Source organism: Glycine soja, chromosome 19, assembly GCF_004193775.1.
Source record: "Glycine soja cultivar W05 chromosome 19, ASM419377v2, whole genome shotgun sequence".
NCBI classification, from domain to species: Eukaryota; Viridiplantae; Streptophyta; class Magnoliopsida; order Fabales; family Fabaceae; genus Glycine; species Glycine soja.
Genome location: NC_041020.1, coordinates 44,317,701 through 44,340,727, shown reverse-complemented (window position 1 = coordinate 44,340,727; position 23,027 = coordinate 44,317,701). Strand labels below are relative to the sequence as shown.

General features: G+C 32.1%; 3 protein-coding genes across 5 annotated transcripts; all 3 read right to left on the bottom strand.

Annotated features, from left to right (window-relative positions):
• Positions 1-745: 745 nt before the first annotated feature.
• On the bottom strand, positions 746-3,347 carry LOC114398295. Of its 2 annotated transcripts, none has more exons than XM_028360477.1 (3): positions 2,997-3,347; positions 1,671-1,739; positions 746-1,064 (listed from the first exon to the last, which is right to left on the bottom strand). In XM_028360477.1, exons 1-3 carry the CDS (start codon positions 3,249-3,251, stop codon positions 1,014-1,016), a joined length of 375 nt encoding a protein of 124 aa, XP_028216278.1. In that variant the 5' UTR covers positions 3,252-3,347; the 3' UTR covers positions 746-1,013. The 2 variants fall into 2 exon arrangements, with proteins under 2 accessions (XP_028216278.1, XP_028216279.1); XM_028360478.1 differs by lacking the exon at positions 746-1,064 and adding an exon at positions 1,225-1,538 and having other exon boundaries at positions 1,659-1,739.
• Positions 3,348-4,524: 1,177 nt separating this feature from the next.
• On the bottom strand, positions 4,525-10,611 carry LOC114400083 (serine/threonine protein phosphatase 2A 57 kDa regulatory subunit B' beta isoform-like). 2 transcript variants are annotated; one of them, XM_028362353.1, is made up of 2 exons: positions 9,209-10,611; positions 4,525-5,614 (listed from the first exon to the last, which is right to left on the bottom strand). In XM_028362353.1, the coding sequence occupies exons 1-2, from the start codon at positions 10,289-10,291 to the stop codon at positions 5,276-5,278; spliced, it is 1,422 nt and encodes a 473-aa protein (XP_028218154.1). In that variant the 5' UTR covers positions 10,292-10,611; the 3' UTR covers positions 4,525-5,275. The 2 variants fall into 2 exon arrangements, with proteins under 2 accessions (XP_028218154.1, XP_028218156.1); XM_028362355.1 differs by having other exon boundaries at positions 4,525-5,596; positions 9,209-10,609.
• An 8,139-nt stretch (positions 10,612-18,750) lies between these two features.
• On the bottom strand, positions 18,751-20,857 carry LOC114399219. Its single transcript, XM_028361354.1, has one exon. It carries the CDS (start codon positions 20,781-20,783, stop codon positions 19,038-19,040), a length of 1,746 nt encoding a protein of 581 aa, XP_028217155.1. The 5' UTR covers positions 20,784-20,857; the 3' UTR covers positions 18,751-19,037.
• Between the last annotated feature and the right edge of the window lie 2,170 nt (positions 20,858-23,027).

Sequence of the window (23,027 nt, the reverse complement as noted above, 5' to 3'; positions counted from 1 at the left end):
TTGGGACATTTCCTTAACCAATGTCTTTTAGAGACTAATTTGCATTTGTTATTCTTGAATTACCACTATAAAATCTTGAATTCTGTTATGGGGTTGCAGGGAACACAAACTTTCGGTCAAGCCCGGAGCACCATGGATTCCGGACAGAATCCGACGGAGAGGAGACGGCATCTCCATCTTCGGGTCGAAGGACATATGGATCGACCACTGGACCCTTTCGAGGTGATTAAGATAATGGACGCTATGAAATATTTTTTCTATTTATTTGTGATTAAGATTTAAAATTAGTGTCTCAAGGTGTGGGATGTATGTATGGATGAACAGGGACAACAACCTTGGGATGTGGAGCAGAGGACCTGGTGATGATGACATGTCCACCACTGCAACTATGGTTCTGCCGTCTTCTTTTTTTTCTTTTTCTTCTCTTCTTATTGTCTTACACCATACTACGGTTGAAGGTCATTCTATAACAAATTAAACTAACGATTTAGTCGTTAAGCGTCCTTAATGTATCGTGACGTTGTTTCATTTTTCTCTTTTCATTGGAATGAAAAGTGTCTGTTCCCTAAGTATAGGATCAGGCTAAATTAAGAATGTATATATTCTTCTTTACTTTCATCATTTAACCTCTTGAATTATGATTATTTGAATTCGTCAGCAGCCAATGAAAGATAGTTTATATCAAATTAACGGTGGTTTTGGTTTGAGTGTGGCAAGAAAATTTGAACTGCAAAAGTCAGCATAGTATACAAGTATATTCAACTTACGGTTCAAACTGTGTTTTTCAAAGTACAATATAGCTAGAGAGAGGAAAGATTGGATTCTCAGAAACAGTTTCTAATTGGCATTATAAGGGAATTAGTACCGAACAAAACTATCTCGCATTGCAATTCTCTTTTGCATACAAAATGAGTCAAATGTTACATTACAGTCACTCTGCTTGTCTATATTTCCCATCCCATAAAAAAAGAATCAAACAGCGGCTACTTCGTCTCTTCACAAAGCCCATATTATCAACGCTCTATGAATGATTTGTTCATTAGTTCAACAGCGTCATCCATGAACTGCACGCATAAAAACAACTACATCAATCATAACAGCTCATTTCATATTTACAATTGCATGTCTCATCTGAACATGTCACCTTTTAATATCAAAGAATAAACATGCAATTTATAAATCTGCAATACAAATACCCAGGCAAGACAAATAAATCCATACATAAGCAACTGCAATATTTAAGATTAGAGCTTTATTTATGTATTTTAAGTTTAACTAGTTCACAGGAAGTGGTAAGAAATTAAGAATAACTATACGGACATTTTGCATCAAGGGTATACTTCATAAGAAAGAAATTTCACTCAAGCATATTCCATCCCATCTCTCTCTCTGTCCCCCTATAAACCCAACAGTAATCAACGTAGATGTTATCACATGGTGCAAGTGCAATAACTTTAAATTCAATTTTCAGAGGACAAGAGCATATATATTTGGCTAGTAGCAACTTGTTATTTGAATGCCGTGCATTGGTTTAGAAATATGCAAGTAAATCCATTCTATTCCACATTTCATCGATATCAAATGCAAATAACTCATCAAGATCAACTTAAAGAAGAGCAATTTTTTCCTTGCAAGCTTGAAAAACATAATATAGGAAAAGAGGCCTTCACCTTTCCAAGCATCTTAAGTTCTCGCCCAACTGGTTCCAAAAACTTCAGGTCAACATGGATTGGCCAGACCTGTCCAAACAAGAAGGCAATAAGTTTAACTGCATCTCTTTGCCAAAAACATAATCTTTCTAAAGAGCATTACCCCAAAAGATAAAACAAATATTAGAGAAGATGTAAACATAAACTAAAAGGGGGAAAACATGTAAACCCAATGTAAGAGAAGAAGCATAGCTTGGCAATGGCCTTAATGAACACAACATACTTTTATATTACAAAACAGGACAAAGATACATTGCCTCTCGGACATTTGGTAAGAGCAAGAAAACTTGGTTAAAACAAAAATTAACTAACAAAACTTCTTAAAAAAACAAGAGCAGATTACTCCAACCCCTTCTATCCTGCAATTCTTATCTTACACAAAATCCCTTCTATTTATAAGATATACACAAAATCCTTCCTATTTATAAATATGATACACTTAAACCCAAAACCCTTATTTTTAACTAAAAAATTAACAAAAATACTTTTATTATAATTTTTTTACCAAAACATCCCTTCTATTTTTTCAAACATAAAGGTAACTATCAATACCATAACAAAATTGGAGACATGATAAGAAAAACTAAGATTGATTTATGTAGAAGAATATGCCACATGTGAAGCAAGCAACATAGATCATCTGAGAGGACAAATAGGAAAACAAAATTTTAATAGTGTATTCCAAATTTCTGAGCCGTACACATCAATGTTGTTAAAATTGTGATTGTAGCTCACGAGTTCAGCACATCCTAAACCCTATTCTCACTCAGAATTTCACTTTCCCAATGGTTCAGTTCTAGGAACCGTGAAGCTTGCTCAAGCATTTTCTAGCATTACCCCTCAAACAATCAAAAGCTTCTATTCTACAAGCATCTTTTAAAAAAACACAATGCACGGGGAAAACAGAGATTTTTGAAGGGGTACAAAATTAAATAAAATTCATGTTGAAGGAGGCAAGTAAATGAATTCAAAATTAAATAAAATATTTTTTTTTCAAGTAAAAGAAGAAAAAAACAGTTCTCCATGTTTTTGGTCCCAGGACGGAACCAGAAAAAATTCAATTAGATAGAGGACCCATCACAACCAGGTGTTGAGTTTTATTGAAACATTGTAATTTCAATTTTTCTTTTCGAAGTACTTTATAAAAGGAGTGATGCTAAATCCCCCTAAACAAGGTTAAAATAATAGAAAGCGATAAAATAAAAAAGGAAAGTTTGAATGCCACAAGAGGTAAAAAAAGCACATAAATAGAAAAAAGAAAAGGAAGAAGAAGAAGAAGAATGAAACCTGGAGGCCAAGTAATTGGATGGGCATTTTCTGGCCAGGTACGAGACAATCAGGGCCAGCTGGTTCCACTATGGCCTCATGACCCAATCCACCACCTATAGGGTCCGGATGCCTCATGACGGAGATACCGTAATCGGAAACAGGTGTTTGGGATACGCGAAGAAGGGGACTGTGGTGAATTTTGGGGATGGGCTTCGCAGAAGAAGACGATGCTCTCCATGGCACGTCCTTTTGAAGCGAACCGCCTTTCGACATTTCCACCTTCGCTATTCGCTATTCTCTTCACACACAAATCTCATCTGATAAACCGACCTCTCATAGACACAAATTCTACATTATCTCTATTTTATCCATTTAAAAAGAAACGGCATGTCGTGTATGTCAATAAACTTATTCACAAAATTATACTACGTTTATTGAAAACAATTGTAATTAAAGTGCATAAAAATTAAATTCATGGTGATTATTTTTTTTTTATCTCATCTACCTAAAGTCAAGATTGAATGGCTTAGTTAGCATTTGAGTTTGATTTTTATCCCTCAATTAAACTCTGAATTAATCAGAATTCATTTTTCTAACGAATTGGAAAATTAAGATAAAAAAAATTCTTTTAATTCCCAGGATAAAAATATTTGTGTAACATTTCTCTAAATTCATTATAGTTTTTCGGATGATCAGTCTCGTATGTAAATAATTTGTTATTTGATCTTTTCATAAACATTTTTTATGCAAAAAAATATATATTTTTAAGTTAGTCAAGAAATTAGTTTCTGAAATTATTATTTTCTTACAATTTTAGTTAGTAATTTTTATATATACACGTGAACTTTCCCTTGACTTTGTAACATTTATATCAATAATTTACCAAAAATAAATAAATTTATATGGGTTTAAATGCGTTAATACAAATTAGTCATCTATATAATTAAATTTAAAAATTAAACTGTACATATGAAACAATACTGACAATTACGTTGCCAATTTATTTATTTATTATTCTAAGGTTACAACTTACAATTCCCAAGATAATTCTAGACTAACCACTCATTCTGAAGACTCTGAAGTCAGAACTCTGAATATAGAAATTGCTTTGAACACATTTGATATCTTATACCTTTTTGTTTAAATATATTTTTAAACTATAAAAATAACAGTATTTTAAAGAACTTTTTAAGTTGAAGTTTCTTTGATTAATTTTTATGAAAACGCTTTCTTTTAATTTGTTTTAAAAAATTTATTAAATGGTATATTCAACCCGAATTCTCATTTTTCAAAAAATAAATAAAAATTATTGTAAAAAAAGTTAATGGGAGTTATTTATGTGGTTCTTAGATGTAAGAACCAGTTCTTCCCTGTGTACACCATTGTCGTAGGGTTGACTTGACAATCATGTGTAAAAACCATTCTTGTGCAAGAATCAGGTTGTTAAGATTAACATAATATTTTCACAGCTCAAACAATGAGAAAGAAAGACAGAAAATACCAAACTAAAACAGGAAAATCAAGTACAGAGAGAAACAGTCAACAGTTAAATCAATAGGAAAATCAATTCCCAAAAAAAAATCAACATCCATGAAACAGAGAGGTGGTGGTGGGAATTCCAAATCAACATTAGGAAAATCTCCAACCCCTTTGATCGGAGATCCAAATTAGGTGAGTACTGCTCAATGGTGGGTAACATCGAACATGTTTGCCGCATGATTGCCAGCGGCGGGGCAACGTTGCCCAGATTTGCTTGAAGCCAACGTTGCCCTATTGAATAAGTCACCAGCCCTTTACATAACTGTCTAGAAAACAAGCAAAACAAGTGTAATCAATAACACCTCTTATCAGGGCGACGGCACAACACTAACTCCTTACAAAACTTAGTGCCTAACAAAACCTGCTTTTAGCCAATCAGGTGCAAATCAAGCACAAAATAAAGGTCCTGTTTCTTGTACCATAAACACAAAGGGCACTAGACTTTGTTTCCAGAAGGGGAAAAAAAGATCCGTATTTCTCTCTGTAAGGAAAAAAATACAAGAAAGTATTTCATTAAACATTCTTAATCTGCAGACATTGCTAACAACGTCCGACTGATTATCCAACTGCACTTTTAAGTTACATTAATCACTGCTTTCTTCAACTTGCTGATTATCCAACTGAGAAAATAGAGGGGAAAAAGAAATTAAGTGGGAAAGAAAGAAACCAATAAATAATGGCATCAAAATGGCAAGGAGCGCATACAATCCTTCACCTATCCAATTCACACTCCCGATTAGGGCAGTAAAGTAATTTTACTAAGCTGTGACCATATCCACCCCATTCTGTGAAGCTGCCTCTGCCAGTCTTTTCCAATTCAATTCCCTCTGCACTTCTAATTCTTTTGCTTTAGCCTCCCTCTCTTCAAACTGCCTCTGACACTCTTCAAACAATTCTGCATCCATTTCTACAAACATTTTCCGAACATTCACAGTCAAGCCGTGAACAGCCTGGTTCCAATGACTCTTGATATTTTTCTCCAATGCTTCAAATATTATGGGTAATACTACAGTCCTGTTTTGGGCAATTAAGCTGACAATATGCTCATTATTCCACAAAAAGAGTGCCCGTTCTGCAACCTGCATTGCAAGGTGTGCCTAAGCATAGATTTATGAAGGATGGTTTATAACTAACTACATCAACAGACCAAGAACTATAACACAATAAATATATTTAAAAATAAAAGACAATTCCAAGGGATCAGGACTCTCACTCCCGTATTTTGATTATGACTTGAAAGATAACATTAGTAAAAGATAATCACATAATCAGTTCAAAAAATTGAGATAAATAAAAATGAACTTGTAGACAATCCTAGATCCCATAATGACAAAAGGCCACAATGACAGCATCTTAATGGAAGAATTATATGAAGATCACCTTAAATATCCTTAATGGAGAAACCCACATCACAGCAAATGTACACTATTTTCATTTCCACAAGCACTAGATGTTTTTGGTCAAGACCTTGTTAAACCTTCAAGTTTTCCTCTTCTGATAAGCTTAAGCTCAAATTATTATTAATGACCAAGATCAAATTAGGAATCTTGACCACAAACATCTAGTGCTTGGAATCTTGAAACAGGTGAACTGTGTCACTCCTCCCTCCCCATCTTCATTTTAACAAAGTAACACCTAACTTTTGCGTCCAAGAAGGAAATAAGAGCATTGGAGGGAACTATAAAGAAGTGTTTAATAATAAACACCCCATGGTTTTCTGCTAGCTTTCTGTGTAACTTTAATTATTGCCAAGCTGTGGTACCAAAATGGCATGAAAGGCATATCCATAAAAACGCTATTCAATCAAATTCTTTCTCCCTGAGCATTATGCTGGCACATTTAGCAATCCAACAGAGAGCACCAATTCACTTAAATGAAAAAGAATTTTTCCACTTGACATGTGCAACAAAAATATTTTAAGTGTACGCCAGATTTGGACTAAGAATATTCCTCAACAAAGTACACAATGTAATCCTATTCAATTTCCTCTCACTCATTTCGAAACAAGTACAAATGGTTTGAGTTAAGACGTGTAAAGAGACTGGTGAGATTTAATTAGTTTATGCTTTTTCTCTTCTTTTTTTAGTTAAAACATGTACAATCATATTAATGAGTAATTTTCTTGTTTTATTGTAGAAACCAAGAGACAATAGTTTCATTCTAATGTTAGTAGAATGAAAACACATGGTTGGAAAAATTAATACAACTAGCAGAACCTTGTTGAGAACAAGGTATAAATGAAGGAAAAGATGAGTTGAAAGGGTAATTTGTGCTTTGCACCCACACTTATTGGCTCAACTGGAAATTTGGAATGATCTCCTGATTTAAGAAATTATGTATTTTATTAACTTGATTTAACAACACAAATTGCAATGGGTAACTAGTAATTCAAATCAAGTGTTGAGTTTTATAGTTTGGGAGTCACATACAAATCATATGATTAATGAGCCTAAAACAAAATATCTGATAAGTCAACTCAGATCACATTTTCTGAATTGTGTCTCAATTTTTTCCTCAAGGATTCAAAATTTCAGCACTCTGATTCAAGTTTTAGAATTTTATGTGCTTCCCAAACTTGGAAGTTATAGTAATTCACAGATTGAACAATTAGCAAATGGGTTTGAAGTTTCAGCAAAATCCATCATTAAATCACTGCTATATTTCTTTTGCTTAAAATTTCAGTAAATCAAGTGCTATGTTTCTTTCTCTAGAGCAGACCATCCATAACATAATTAATGGTATTTTCAGCACATGGTAGTGACGAAAATGAGTATTCGATCCAAGTAATAAAAATGATCTGGGCAAATGAAAGCATATTAGCTTCCAATGATTCAAATATGCCAAACCAGCAGTCATTAGATTCACATATGCATTTTAAGCGTGAGCTTGTAGGGACTAGAAATGAAAATAGAGGCCATAAAACGATGATGCATTGGGGGAAGCTTATGGTAACTTCCCAAAAAACTAGTTCAATAAATAATTTTTTCCCAGCCCCGTTCATTGTATGACTTGCATGCAACTCTCATTTGATCAAAGTTACCCCTGAATAGGATGCGAGTTGACACACTGTTAATGATCAAGTTAAATTATAGGGAAATGTGATCAATTTTGTACATCACAACATGACCAAATAAATTTATAGGAAAAATGCAATTGACCATAAAAAATAACCAGTTCTGCTGAAATCAGAAAGTCGGTTTCACATTTCGCTTCCACTGCCATTCTTAAAAAATCATAACATGAACCTCACCAAAGTAATAATAATGGTAATATTAAGAAAAACACAAATCTATTACCTAATATTTCTTATAGAGTGTACAAGTCAAATCACAAACTTCACTATTACAGTTACTAAACAGAAAATTTACTCCAATTGCAGTGTAAGCAATTAACCACAAAATCTTCCCCCCCCCCCCCCCCCCTAATATGAGGTTTTATATGACACTTGTTTGGTCTAGACAACAGATATTCTCAATAGGAGGCAATTCTATTCAAGTCAGGAACATCCACAACGTGATGAGGCTAGTTCTACTAGCGGGTATTTTTACATACACAAGGCTTGAACCCAAAAGTTTTTTAAGGGAAATGGAGTATGTACCACTTGAACCAGTCTTTTACCATTTGAATGATACATACAGCATACACTTACAAATTTTTAAAAGTAAATAGCTAAATAACAATCATCAGTTGAACTGCAATTCTGGTTACCTTTGCAGGTTCAACACTGAGCTTACAAGCAGAAGAACAAAAAATGAATTTATAACCTCTGTATGTGTGAAAAGTATATGCATGTTGTTGAATTTGGGTCAGGCCTGACTCAATTTTGCTAGCTCATGAGGTGAGGATTGTCTAAAGCTTTACAAGCCCTGGTGTGGCCATGATGAGGGATCTCAATACACTCCCCTCACACCCAGGATTGGACATCTAGAGCATGGATATTATAGGATTGATATTTTTTATTGCACAACAAAAGCTGCAGCCCGCAAGGTCAGTTAGGACTACTTTATTTTTTATATTGCCAGGGAAAGCTACTGGGCTTCATAGATTGCAGTGGGAAAATCATGGGAATATGTAGATTTTTGCAACAGTTGAGGATGGCTCAATATCATATCTATGACAAGGTCTGATACCATCTTGAAATTGGGTTTAGCTTAACCCCAAAAGGAAACTTGTAAGATGAGGATTGTCCAAGGCATTTATAAGCTCTACTTTGGTCATATTTGTAGTTGATGTGGGATCTCCACCCATGTGAATAGCTATTTTAGCATTTCTACATGTTAGGGTAGAAGCCAATTAAGTCAGACAGATCACATTGATAGATAATATAATTTTTTTGGTTTTGTTTTTCCCCATCAAGCAAGAAATCATTAAGATGCAAAACTACAATTGAACTGTCCACAAAACTAACAAAAGAAAAATTAGATTCAATACAATACCAGTAGAATTTAGGACCTAAAGGATGTGACAGTTTAAGACTTTAAGTTTACTCACTAATACCTAGGTGGCTGTAGCTTATATTTACCCTTATTATACCATATACGGGCCCAGATTAGATGTATATCCATAAAGAAAAAAAACAGTTCAACAAGAACATTGCAAATTCATAACCCGAATACCCAAAGGAAAGGAAATGTTGAAAAAAAACTTGTATTAATTCTAGAAAATGCAATGAACAACAATTTCCAACGAACCTGAAAGTGAGAACTATTGAGGCAGCGGGCAACCTGTCTAAAAAGAGGGACCATGCAACGTTGGAACTCTGCGGTCTGTGTGGCCTCCAGCACCTCCTCCAGTTCCCCAAGGAAGAGAACCTCCTTCTGGCAATTAGTGACAGGCCAATACTTCAACAAGCCCCTAATAACCGTATCCGAGAGCTTGTAATCCTTCTCCACAAACTGTGCAATGCAATACGACAACTGCTGGTGGTACACCCCAACCGGCTTGGGCTTATGCAGAGGCAGAAGCGCCCTCGCAAGAAACAACTTATGCTCCTCCTTCATGGGCAGGGCAAACCCATTAATAATACTTCCCAGAATCTCGAGAAGCTCCCCAATACCACTATGCCGCTCCGTCTCATATATAAACCGAAAAAATATGTTGTTAATGGCCTTCCTAATGAAGGGACGATGCACCATGAATTTCCCGTACACACGATGCAATATGGTTTTCAAATACTCACGCTCACGAGGGTCCTCAGAGTCAAACAAATCAAGGAGTTTGAGAACAAAAGAATGATCGATATACCGTTTTGCAACCTTTGTGTCAGTGTCGGAGGAAACCACGTATCTGAGGAGAAGCTCGTAGACGAGTTGCAAGTGCGGCCACGCCGGTTCGAGGCACGGCTCCTCCTCCTCCGGATCCGTGGCTTCCTGGCCGGTGTTCTCGTGCGACGCCGGCGGGAGGCACCGAAAAATGTTCGCCGACACCATTTTGATCATCTCTTCCTGGCAAGTCTCCGTTATCTTCCCCGACCCCGATTGGATGAAATCCACGAGCTCCATCAATGTCTGTCTCTTGATTTCCTTCTCCCGAACGGATTTCAGCGTGTCGGAGAAGTCCAAGACGTGGCAGCATATATGGAGCTTTCGGATGAAGAGGTTCTGCCGCTCCGAGACCGCCACGTCGCGGAAGAGCGGGAGGGGCTCTATGGTGCCCGACGGCTGAGGAACTACCAGCGCCGGAGCGGCTGCCGCCGCCGGAGCGAAGGGCGACGGATCGCTCGGGTCCGTCTTGGAGGGCTTCTTCTGCCCTCCCTTCATGATGCGCTTGAACATTTCTTGGGGGAACGATTATTGAAACCCTAACCCTAACTAGGATAACGAATTGGGAAGAAGGGTCTTCTTAATCCGCGGATGCTGCTGCTGCTTCGCCTCCAACGACTTTCGCATCACAGCCACAGATCTGAAGAAACGACGGCGCTGCGGGAGGATCGAAGTGGCGAATCACCGGAATGGCGGCGGCTGTCTGATCGGAGATACGTTCCGGCGACCGAGGGAGAGAGACTGAGTGCGAGAGAGAGAGTATAGTAGTTTGGGGAGAATTAGAACGGTGAATAAGGTTAACGGAAAGGAAAGTGAGGGATTGTAGATTACGATAATAATCATGAAAATAACGAGGTAAATAGTGACTTTTGTGTTTACATAAGTTAATAAATTATTTTTGAAATATCAAAATATAAAATTTTAGATATAAATATTAGTAATTTTTATTGAATAAAAATATTAGTAATATATTTTTATGGGAGGAAAATGTCAGATTGTTGAACCAAAATGTTAATAAATTATTATTATTGGACAAAAATATTAGAAATATTTTATTGTACCTAAATATTAGATTAACTTGTTTGGCCTGAAATTTCGTTTGATTTAAGGATAAAAAATAATTTTAAGGTAAATTTTTGTCATTTTTTATCGTTACAAGCATCATATTATAATAATTACTTAAAAAATATATTAACAAACATAATTTAAAACAAATATAATAATAACGATAACATCAATCATCAATCATATATCAAAAATAAAAATTGTAACAATGTATCAATCATTACAATTTTTTTTAAAATTATAATAATTAGATATAATCTACTATAAATAAAAGATAAATATATTTCATATTTCAATTTTGTAAATATTAACTATTTTATTAACGAACAAAAGTTAAAAATTGAAATTTTGTTACGCATTTAAGAAAAAAAGATTATTTATTCTATTCGTATCTCGAGAAAGTGAGAAGATGATAAATCAATATAATATTATAGGACAAATAAATATATCTTTATGCTAGTAACTAGAGATAGTTGCCAATCATTTTATTGACAATTATTAATTTCATTGACAAATTCGTCCATCTATATCACATAAGTTATTTTATTAATAGTGAGAGACAAAATTTTATATCTATCACACTTTTTATATAAAACTAAATTTTATATTTTTATCTTCACTCATCTATAAGCAAATTACAAATTAAAGAGGAACAAAACTAATTATTTAGCCGATTAAGAAAGAAAGAAAGAAACAACTACTCTTTTAGATTGAGAGCCATTTCTACTGGTACATTTTTAATCATCTTAATTGCAAATTGAAATATTGAATTCAACTTCAGCTTTTTTTATTACATTGTTTGCTTTCTTCTTTTACTTTCTTTTGTCACTCTATGGCTATGCTTCGTACACTGTACATTACATACATTTATTTTTCTTCGAATAAACACGTTCCATTAACTTAGCCTGGACCATAAAGAAAGAAAAAACTTAGTCTGGGCTGTTCTAAAAAAAATAGTGGAAATGGATTAAATTAAATTTGATTATAATATGTTCATAACCAAAAAAATGTTATACTCTCTTTTAATCTTAAAATAATTGTTGATTAATAATTACTATGATGCAACACAATACTAATACACAAGAGATTAATTTTTGACCCAATAAATTAGTCTCTATCATGAAAAAAAAACATAAATTGACTAATAGTGGTTGCATTAATAAAATGACACTGATAAAAAAAAATAAAGACAATAACAATATCTTGTTAAAACAATTGTATTAGTATCAATCAGTAATTATTATATTATCTTTTAGATTCATCATTATTTAATAATTGAAATATGATTATTAAATTTTAATAGTGATTGACATTATAAATAATTTTATAAAAATAAATAAATTTATTGTTTGATGATTTATGATTGAATGATAATATAAGATAATTTTATATTGTTAGTATGTAGTCTTTTTTCTTCTTCTAATAATCATCATAGATTATGAATATTTTGAATGAAATTATGATAAGATTGATCATGTCATGAATTGGATCAATAATTTAGTAAATAATACATTGAGAGGTTTCTACTGACTTTTAGAAAAATTATAAATTTTTTATACCATTGAGCAAATTTAATCCATCTCACATTCACATTTTCTCAAACAATCTCTTAAAAAATGAACAAAAATTATCTTAAGAGTAATTTAAAGATTTCACCAATTAAGAAATTATTATGAAATGAATAGAAATTCAGTTAGTGTTCAATAACCTTTTTAAGTATTATTTTTATACTCACATGCGATAATTTGTATTCAAATGCATACCATTCGATAATTATTAGTAATAACAATGACAAATACCATAAATGTAACAAATATTGTTGAATAGTAGTAATTGTAGTGATAATGATATTTGAATGATAACTTGTAATGATAATAATAAGATATTATTTTTTAAAAGAAAAAAAAAACAACTTTTTAATTTAGTTTACATTTGGTTTAAAGTTCAGTAAATTTATCTTTAAAAATTTTGATTTTTAATGATTAAATATGACTTAGATACTTACCTAAATTAATACTAACCATATATTTATATTGAAACATTTTTTGTTGTCAAAGTGTATAGGAATTGAAATTATAACTTTAAAATGTTATACTTGTTCACTTAAAATGTCACTCCAAAATCCAAATTTAAAATGATACACTTGTCTTTCTTAACAAATAATATTTCACATACATTGACCAAAACATTGATTACTCTTAACCAAATACTTAAAGAACACTATTATTTACCAACTATACCTACCACAACATGTCCGTGAAATTAAATTATGTGTTTAATTGATCATTTATTTACATTCTTTTAAATAAGAATGACAAAATAAGACAGCTTAACTGTTTGGGCGCTCGCCTTATCATTAGCATGCCAACAATGAGCTAGGATGCATGGGTTGGTCCACTTTAGATATATGGGTTAAAAAATATATTTCATTTTGTTTTATAGAACAACTACCTCTCGAAAACAATAAGAAAATAATAGATTTAATAAAATTAAAAATTTATAAAAAAAAACTACTAAAAGATTATGAAAGCAAATAGTTTAATTCCTACTAGCTAATATCTCTTTCATCATTCACATAATAATTTTTAATTGCATTAATCTATATAACTTCTTTAATTGTTTTTGTTTTTAATATTGATATCAACAACAAAAAATGGTTAGAGAGACACTACCTTCATTTATCATTTCCTAACTTATATTATTGGGATCTTAAATACAACATTTATTTGATACTAAAATAAAATGGAAACCCAATTTTTGTACTACTATTTTTTATAATTTTTATTACATTAACACTATGTACCTTTTCATTTTGACAAAAAAAATAATCTTTTATCATTTATTTATAGTAGCACAAATTAAAAGATAATTATGTAATTTTAGTTTATGTTTTATTTTAAAAAGACAAATAACAAAAATTCTTAATCTGTCTTTGCACGCATTGTTTCCTCACACTCCATTAACGTTATGTATCCAGTGCATTCACAATTCTCTTTCTCACGTTTATGTTTCAGTGCATTCACACTTGTTAGGAATCATTTTAAACAATTACATGATTTGCCATTTCTCTGATAGATGCAAACGTCCCGAAACCAGTTCGCAAGAGGATATCGCAAAATGAAATCCAACCACTAAGACGAACATGTTTTTCAAAATCAACATCCATGAGGTTTTTTTTTTCTTTCAAACAAACTATAAAATGAAAACCAATCAGATGAAAATAAAACTTGCTTTTGTTGCTGCCATCGTTGATCGATGGAGAAAACAAAGATCTGCAACAAGCATCAGCCTATGAAGACTCACTAAAATCATTTGCCGTTGTTGAAGCTCCCGTGGATAGCGTAACGAAGAAGACAACGTGATGTTAAGTAAGTAGATAAAAAGTTTTTTTTTTCATTTTTTTTAAGTAGATAAAAATACATGTTTATCCTCTGTTTTGGACTGATGTTAAATAAAGACAAAATTATTTTTTAGTCTAAATAAAAAATATTAAGTAATAATATAAACCTTTTAAATTTTAAGTGAATCTATATTAACATTCTCATATATATATATATATATGGGCTAATAAGTTAATACCTAAACCTACTTGCCTAATAAAGTAGATTAAGCAAGGTGACTCTCAACGAGTCAAGTATGTTTGGTGACTCATAATATTAAACGATCTTTATTTTATATAAAAAGAAGTTGGATTGGCATTTTATTTTTATGAGAAATGATTTATATTTGGAAATGTCTTAAGAATAATTTTGTAAGGAAACTTGTATGACCGCTTCTTGTAATTTTGAGTGTTTTAATAAATAAATATAATTTTAATATTATATATTATTCACAATGAAACTTTTATTTATTATTTTATGATATAAAAATATTTATTTAATTTTTCAATAAGGTAGAACAAAATATATAACAACCATTTTGCCCTATTTCAAGGCAACTTAGGACACATATTTTTATTTGTGAAATCTAAAAAAAAAAATCCATTCATTTTATTGTTTTATCTTAAATAAAATAGTATTTCTATCTTAAATAAAGCAGTAAAGAGTAAGATGACGTAAATTCTCAAAGAAATAAAATGGAAAAGCAACTAATCATTTAATTTTGAATCAATGTTCTAATAAAATAAGAGGAAAAGGAAGTTTGAGGATATGAAGGTGCGTTTGGTTGGGTGAAATGCCGACCAAAATACGCCATAATTGGTTATTGGTTGCAACTCCATCGATAACTTTGACTATAGTTGTTAGCTGCTAAATTGGAGCTCAGATGACATTGTCTTTCGAAATTAATTATACCTGCAAAAATTTATCTTTCACATTAATTTTTTCTAAATTAATTTTAAAAATATAAAATACTACTTTCCGTCCTTTTTATAAAAATTAAATTAAAGGTCTAACTTATCATTTTATAAGAATCAAATTCTTGTCTTAATGTTTTTTAACAAAAATACTATTAATAATGAGTCATTTTTCTAAGTTTATCAAATAGTAGTAGCATAAGTGACAAAAAGTCAACATTAAATTAAAGTGTCAAATTTTCTCATCAATGTGAGCTCTTAAATGAGACTAATCTATTATTTCCAAAATAATTTTATCTATTGAATTACAGTCTTCCACTCAAAAATCCCCTTGGATTACTAAGGACAACTTTTGTTGCTCTATGAGTGGATTTTGCAATCAAAGATCTATTTTACCTTTGCACTTGAGGACCAATCTTCATATGATTCAAGGAAATATTTGCACACCTTGGTTACCTCACCTCTCTGGAGGCCTAATCCCCCTTCCCAGCCCAAAAAAATAAAGAAATTGTCTATTTGAGTTTGTTCCATTCGTTCATAAGTCTTGCACAAGTTAGAATACATTAATATTAATATTGTAGGAGTTATAGGATTGAGTTGGTAGTGAAGAAAGAAGAAAGAGAAGAAGAGATCATGAATTTAAATTCCATCACCAACAAAAAAATTAATAACTAACATTTACAGAAAAAAAAAAGAAGAAAAAGTAAATACATTTATGTTTTGGTTTCTTTGAGAGTCTAACTTTGTGTTATATGGAGAGAACACAACTTTGAAAAATTTACTTTGTCCCTTTACATGAAAACATAGTCAATAAAAATTAAAATATTTGGTATATTAATATAATGATGAGAAAGATAAAAAATTTAAGTTAATAAAAGTATTCAAAATAAAGTACAAGGGTATGTCTCATTATTATTATTAAAGGTAATATTGAAAAATATGTCAATTTAGGACAAGTTTAATTTAGTATTTTTCTTAATTCTTATTAATTGAATTTTATACTGTATTTGTCTCATAATAATCGTTGTGTAAGAAAAAAATATCATAAAATAATTATTATTTTAATTTTTCAATTTAATATTAATTACTTTTTTGAGTTTTTACACTTATATTTTTTATAATACTAATGATATGGGTTAAAAAAACTAAGAAAAAATTAATGATGATATTTGATAAGGTTAAATTGTAAAATTGTTCTTCTCTTTTATTTATTTATTAATTTTTTTGTCAGTGTAAAATAATTTATGATGACAATTATAATGAGACGAAGAGAGTAAAAAAAGTTTGGAGGGAGGTATTATAATTTATATACATTTTTAATGATAAATATTTTATTTACATAATTAATATAAATTAAAGTTATTATCACAACATATTAATAAATAATATGAAATGGAAAATTAAAATAATCAAATTATATTACTTAAATATTTGTGTAAAAATATTTTAGACTAATATATATATATATATATATATATATATATATATATATATATATATATATATATATATATATATATATATATATATATTAAATTCAATCCAACTTAGCTTGTTAGCCCATATACTCTAATTACCATTCAATGCAAAGAGAGGTTGAAACTTTCCTTTAATTATTTTTTTCGATAAATCCCTTTAAAAAAATTCAAGACAAAGGAATCGGCCGATTAAAGAACATATTCAAACATTTGCGGGACATGGTCTCGGTGTGTAGTGGATACTTATATATCCATATTTTGTGAAATTACGTTTTTAATCTTTATCTATCTATATATTAAAATTTATTAATTCTTGAATTAAACGTTTTTAGTGATTTGATCAAGTTTACAATTTTTGTATAAAAAATTAATTAATTAATACTTCAGTAAAAAAAATTAATTCAATGTAAACGAATCATTTGATCATCTTATTGATATTCAGTTTTGATAAAAATTGAGATAAATATTAAAATAATATATAATTATAATTGAACGGTTGAATTTTTTTTTTATTAAATTGTGTAACCATTAATGTAAGTTACAGTGACCAATCGATGAATATTTTGTTTAACACTAATACCTATTAGAATTTAAGAGAAAAAACCATGATTTAAATTGTCACTAAAGAATCTAAGAAAGATTAATGTTAAAAAGAAAAAAGAAATTTGGGACATAAAATATTAAACCCCATATTTTATATAGTTTTTACATTTCCCCACTTACTTTTTATCTTCATCATCATGTCATATGGTTTGAAGAAGCTAGCTGCCAAAGGCGGATGAAATGGGAGTTTGCTTCCATGATAGGATTTATGTTTCTGGTGTTTTTATATATTTCCTTTTCCTTCTCTATAACCAAAGAAAACGTTCATCATCATATACACGTAACCTAGCTTTTATTGTTCACAAAACATATATTCTCCTTAATTTGCCGCATGTACAATTTGACATGAATGAACACAGTCACGATTACGGTTTGGTCCCACCCACGTTATCATTCTCTCAATAACCGCATTAGGCACAAGCCTATAACTCCGTTGTGATCAACACTATATATCTTCTTGTGGCTGGTGAGTGAAGAAGGTGATGGCACATTGGCCCTAACTAGCTCCAACTCCAAGGTTCGCTTAGCGAGGCCATTCATCTTTGTCGCATTATTGATCTTTGCCATTATCATGTCCACAGGTATATGCAGGGACAATGTGGTTCTCTTTCTTTCCTAACCAAAAGGTGGTTTGGAATTTTGGACAACCTTCCCCTAATCAATTTGGGTCAGACCTGAATTCTCACCCCAATCATGACCAAACCCAATGGTTGTGTTGTGCCCACGGTCGAGAATGTGTCGATTAAGACGCACCACGTACAGTTTTGTAGCAGCAATACATGGTTAGCAATTAATTAAATTTTAAAAATAATGAAAAATCCATATAATTAGTTAAGCTTATTAATGATACATTTCTTAAAAATGAAGAAAAAATGTAAATGCATTTAAATTACGAAATAAAATATATGGATGGGAATAGAAAGGAGATTAGTAACCTACAAGTGAATATAGTATTAGATTATCTATATGCCTCATAAAAAGAATTTTTATTAGCAACTGGTCCACTTGCAGGTCTCTTTTTATGAGTAACATAAGAATTAAGAAAGAACTAATTTATGACCTTAATTAACCAAAAGAAATTAATAATATGTCATATTTAGATTGGTTGAGATCTCATAAACTAAACAATAATTTCTCATTAGTTGAGACACATGCAGGGGTATATGAGATGAATAAATCTTAATTATATACTTTGAATCAATCGTGTTAAGATTAATTAAAACTAACTAAAATAATATTGATCATTTATATATTATTATATGATCAAGATTAACTCTTTTCATCTTAATTTTACGCTTTCAATAGATATCATGTCCTTTATATTAGAAATTATAACATGACCCAAAACTACCACTTATTTGTATTTATAATCAATCTCAATCAAATTTTATTAAGTAATTATTTTTCATAAATTACAAAGCTTGTGTAACGTGAGAATCAATTGGAACCATAAACATGAAATTATCGTGTACCACATAGTTAACTTTTTTGTAGAAACCACACAATAACTTTTTCCTTTATAAACACAAATATAAATTTGAATCAAAGAGAAAAATATACAATTCTTTCCTTAGATATAAAAATGCTCTAACAGCACTTCTTACTGTTCATTCCCCATTTACTAATTTTACAGAATCAAACTTATAATGTACAAGAAAAAGCCAGGCATTAATTGTAGCTAAAACTTAGAAGCACACTTCATTATCTATAGTTTTGTCTTGTTCCTCCGAGCTGCTTGTGTTGGTGGAGTACTAGCGCTGGTGCTGCTCAAGGTTTAATTACGCGACTTTTTCAAACAGAACATTAATTAATTAATTAATTAATTAGCAGTCTTGGTAATCTCCATTGCTTCATGTTCCATTCTAAATTTTCTATAGATATCCCCTTTGTAAAACTTTCTAGTCCTCAGCGCCAAAATGACCGAAGCTAAACAACCAACCAACGTTGAAGCCGTGATTATGATAAAAGCCATTTTATAGCATTGCACTCCCACGCAAGTTAGGTCCTTCCCTTCTTCTCTAGTGAGTCCTTTCGCCTTCAACTGTTTCAAAGCCTCTTTATCATACAAAACACCAGCCACTTTCACGTTCAGAATGTAAGACCCAAGAGGGCTTGCCGCGGCTCCAAAGTTGTACAACGTGGAGTAGTATTTGAGGCCAAAAACTTCTGATATGATTGCAAACATTAGTGGCCATTGAGCTCCAAAACAAAACCCTATAATCACCGAAGCGAAGTAGAGGGAGTTTGGGACACCGAGGGCTATCAGAACATGGCCAACACAAGAGACAAGCAAAACTAGAGTGAGCATGTAGGGACGAGGGATTTTGTATTTGGTCAAGAAGATCTCAGAGGCATAACCTGAAGCTACTCTTCCCAAGTAGTTCCATATGCTCACTAAGGACACAAAGGTTGTTGTGCTTTTGTTCGGGTATCCTAATGAGTGTCCAATCTGTCCCAGGTTGTCTATGGCTGTTAATGTTCCTCCAGCACCAAACGTTGTTGCAATGAACAAAATCAGCATGTCAATACTGAAAAGTGCTTGCAAAATGGTGTAGTCTTCTCCCCTCTTTGGAGGGTTGAATATGTTCCTTAAACAAGAACTTTTCTCGTGGGAACTTGTGGTAGTTGGTGGTACTTCTTCTTGCTCCACGTTTGGTGGTGGAATAGCTTCAGTGACTACTTTCAACTGGGGTGGTGAATCGGTCAAACATTGAGTATTTGCTTTCAATTGGTTTATCTCCTCTCTAAACACCACAACAAGTGGGAGAAGAAGAAAGAAGAAAACCACAAGGCCATCTACTATGTATTCAATCCTTGAAAAACTAAGCTTGTTTTGTACAAGGATCAGAACCATGAGAAAAGCAGCAAGGCCAAGTGAAATATATAGAAGGTGGTAGAAAACTCTGTTGCCCTCCTTGGGTTGGTGCAGTACTGTGTTCATTATCCGAATTGTTGGAAGAAAAAGGGAGGAAACAGCAGCAGGGAGCCAAGCAATGAGTAAGATAAGAGCTTGAGAGTTATGATTACCATAGAAAGCATGGTAAAGCTGTGTGATGATGGCACCACTTAGACCAACGTAGCCTTTGAGTAGGCCTAAGATACTGCCACGGCTTCCAGGGAAGTTTTTGACACACGTGACCAAAGCACCAGTGTTGGCAAAAGTTTGAGAATTTGCACCAATGCAAATGTAGAGACACATTTGCCACACTTGGGGTTTGGCAATGCGCCCAGAGACAGCAAGAAATATCATGAAGTAGCCGAAGAAGTTCATGATGACCCCAATTGAGAGTACCACAAAGGGTGGTGTTACCTCGTTGACCAACCCGGATATGACTCCAACGTTGGCACCTAGGTCTTTGAAGAAGCTTAGCAAGTTGAGAGTGGATTGGTCGTACCCTAATGAGGTTTTGACCTCGTTAGAGTATATTCCAAACATGTAGGTTGCCCCTGCAACGGACATGATGAGTAAAGATGCAAATAGCATGAACCAACGCCCCGTGAGAACATGGTAGCTGAAGGCCTTCATTCCCCTCAAGCCACCACTAGTGAACTCTGCCACCACCATTTTACACTCTTGTTGTATTTTGGGACCAGACACTTTTTTTTTGTGCTTGTGTGGATATAGGGTGCTGAAGTGATGCTATCCATAACCACGTATATATAGAGAAATTATTAAGATTTTGGCCGATCCCAATTTTCTTTTTTCAGACCATAACATTGGTAAGATATATTTTTTTATACCAGAAACAAAGTAATTAATTTTTGTCAGACATTATTAGGACACGTTTTATATTCAAGAATTAAAATCCTAAATCACTTAATTAAAAAATATAAAAAATATAAGTCAATATCATTTATACTAATATTTGTATTTGACCGATACATGCATAATCATATTATTTTAATTTATGAAGTTAATAATGTATCAAAATGGGGACCACATCCTCTAATTTCCGATATACGGGTGAATCTATATGGATAAATCTATATGGATATATATAGGGTGTGAAAATTGTTTCCCTACATGTGAGCAGAAAAATGTTGTGCACGGAACAAATGATTATGGTTTGACGCCGGTGGTATCAGGGGAAGGATTTTCTTGGGAAATTTAGGGAGGAAAAAAAAAGGTGTCATAATTTTGTGGTAAGTGCAATTATATGACTTGAGAAAGTGACTAGCACTCTAGCTAAGTGGTGGGTCCTAACTAGCCACTATCGGAGAAGAGCCGGGAATCAATGGGAAACTGGATGTGACCATATCAAAAATGAGAAATTCAACGCTTTAGAATTCGCCACAGCCACCCTTGAGCGTGAGGGTTACATGTACTATGAAGGAACGCCAGTTTTATGTCCACTAATTTTAAGTTTTGGTAAGACAGAATTTTAATTATTGAATACTAGCAATTAACGTGTCTAAATTATACTTTTAAACTTTATATTAGATTGACATCGGGACAAAATTAAGTGACTCCAATAATTAATCATCTCTTGCAATTACTCGACGTCTCGTCCCTAGCTAGCTTCAAACCTCTTCTTGCTTTATTTTACTTGATTTGTTTAGTCTAACTTTATACATATCCATCATATTCATTTCTTTATTTCCAAATTCCAGTTTTCTTTCTAATTTCGCACCTGAATCATTGCATGTTTAATTTCTTTTCTATTTTTTTTATTAATTCGTCTGTACACCTACACATGAGATTCCACTACCCAAAAGGAGGAAAATAGAACGTGGGATTCGATGAACCTGATTTGTAACAATACCTAAATTCGGATCCTGTCTAATGCTGCACCGGGTAACAAAATAGTGAGACAATTTGTTTTTGGTAGGCCAATGTAAGTCAAGCCCCATGTGAGACTCACGTATTTCAGCTGTCATTTTCTCCTTATAATTCCTCAGAACCTGTATTTTTTTCTTATAAAAAAATTGTATTATTTGGTTTAAGATGAAGCCGTGAATGAGATTGAAATGGTACACGAATGAGGCATCAATTTGATCACCGGGTAACAACAAGTTTTCAAAGTTATTCGTTTATTTTACTTACATAATGCTTCTATAACTATAAGTGGCTTCTAATTAAGAATTATGAATGAGATATAATGTTCGATAAAGCCTTATCTGAATGAAATAATGTTGGCAAAGCACCATCTTTTTTTTTTTATTTTGTATGCGGTCACAAAACACCATCTGAATGCATAACTCATATAACGTTAATTTGAATACATAAATAAGATGATGCGTGTTGAAGAAAACGCACTATTATTTGAGTATAATTCACATAAGATGAGACTTTCTTGAGAAAGTGTATCTGAGTTTATGAATATTTTGAATGACGCTTTACTAAGGAATAAGGATGCATTATTATCTAGTTTTCCTTAAAAATATTTTTTTGGTACAATCCAAACATTATTACAACAGAACCTGCATATATCATGATAATTTAAAGTCAAGGTAACAAATTGACAATCAATATCATCAAACAATATATAAACATAACATATGTATATGACATAAAATTAAATAACAAATTATTAATAAAGTATATCTAACTAAGGCATTCCTAACCAAATCGTCATGCACGTTGTTACATTCCCTCTATTTGTATGCTTAAATTCATGTACATTTGCTACACTTCCTCATCTGGTGCACTCCCTCCTAGTGATAACCTTATTACTTTATTTTACTTGATTTTGTTTACTCATTAACTTTGATATTCATCTTACTAACTTTTTATTTCTATTTTTCTTTCTAATAACGCGTCATCTGAATCATTGCATTTCTTTTCTTTTTCTTTTTCTTTTTCTTTTCT

Excerpts from the sequence above, each read along its gene's own strand:
- LOC114399219 (XM_028361354.1), bottom strand. The coding sequence starts at position 20,783 with ATGGTGGTGGCAGAGTTCACTAGTGGTGGCTTGAGGGGAATGAAGGCC.
- LOC114398295 (XM_028360477.1), bottom strand. The coding sequence starts at position 3,251 with ATGTCGAAAGGCGGTTCGCTTCAAAAGGACGTGCCATGGAGAGCATCG. Across the intron at positions 1,740-2,996 it reads TCCAATTACTTGGCCTCCAG|GTCTGGCCAATCCATGTTGA; the intron begins GTTTCATTCTTC and ends TTGTTTGGACAG. Across the intron at positions 1,065-1,670 it reads AACTTAAGATGCTTGGAAAG|TTCATGGATGACGCTGTTGA; the intron begins GTGAAGGCCTCT and ends TTATGCGTGCAG.
- LOC114400083 (XM_028362353.1), bottom strand. The coding sequence starts at position 10,291 with ATGTTCAAGCGCATCATGAAGGGAGGGCAGAAGAAGCCCTCCAAGACG. Across the intron at positions 5,615-9,208 it reads TCAATAGTTCTCACTTTCAG|GCACACCTTGCAATGCAGGT; the intron begins GTTCGTTGGAAA and ends ATCTATGCTTAG.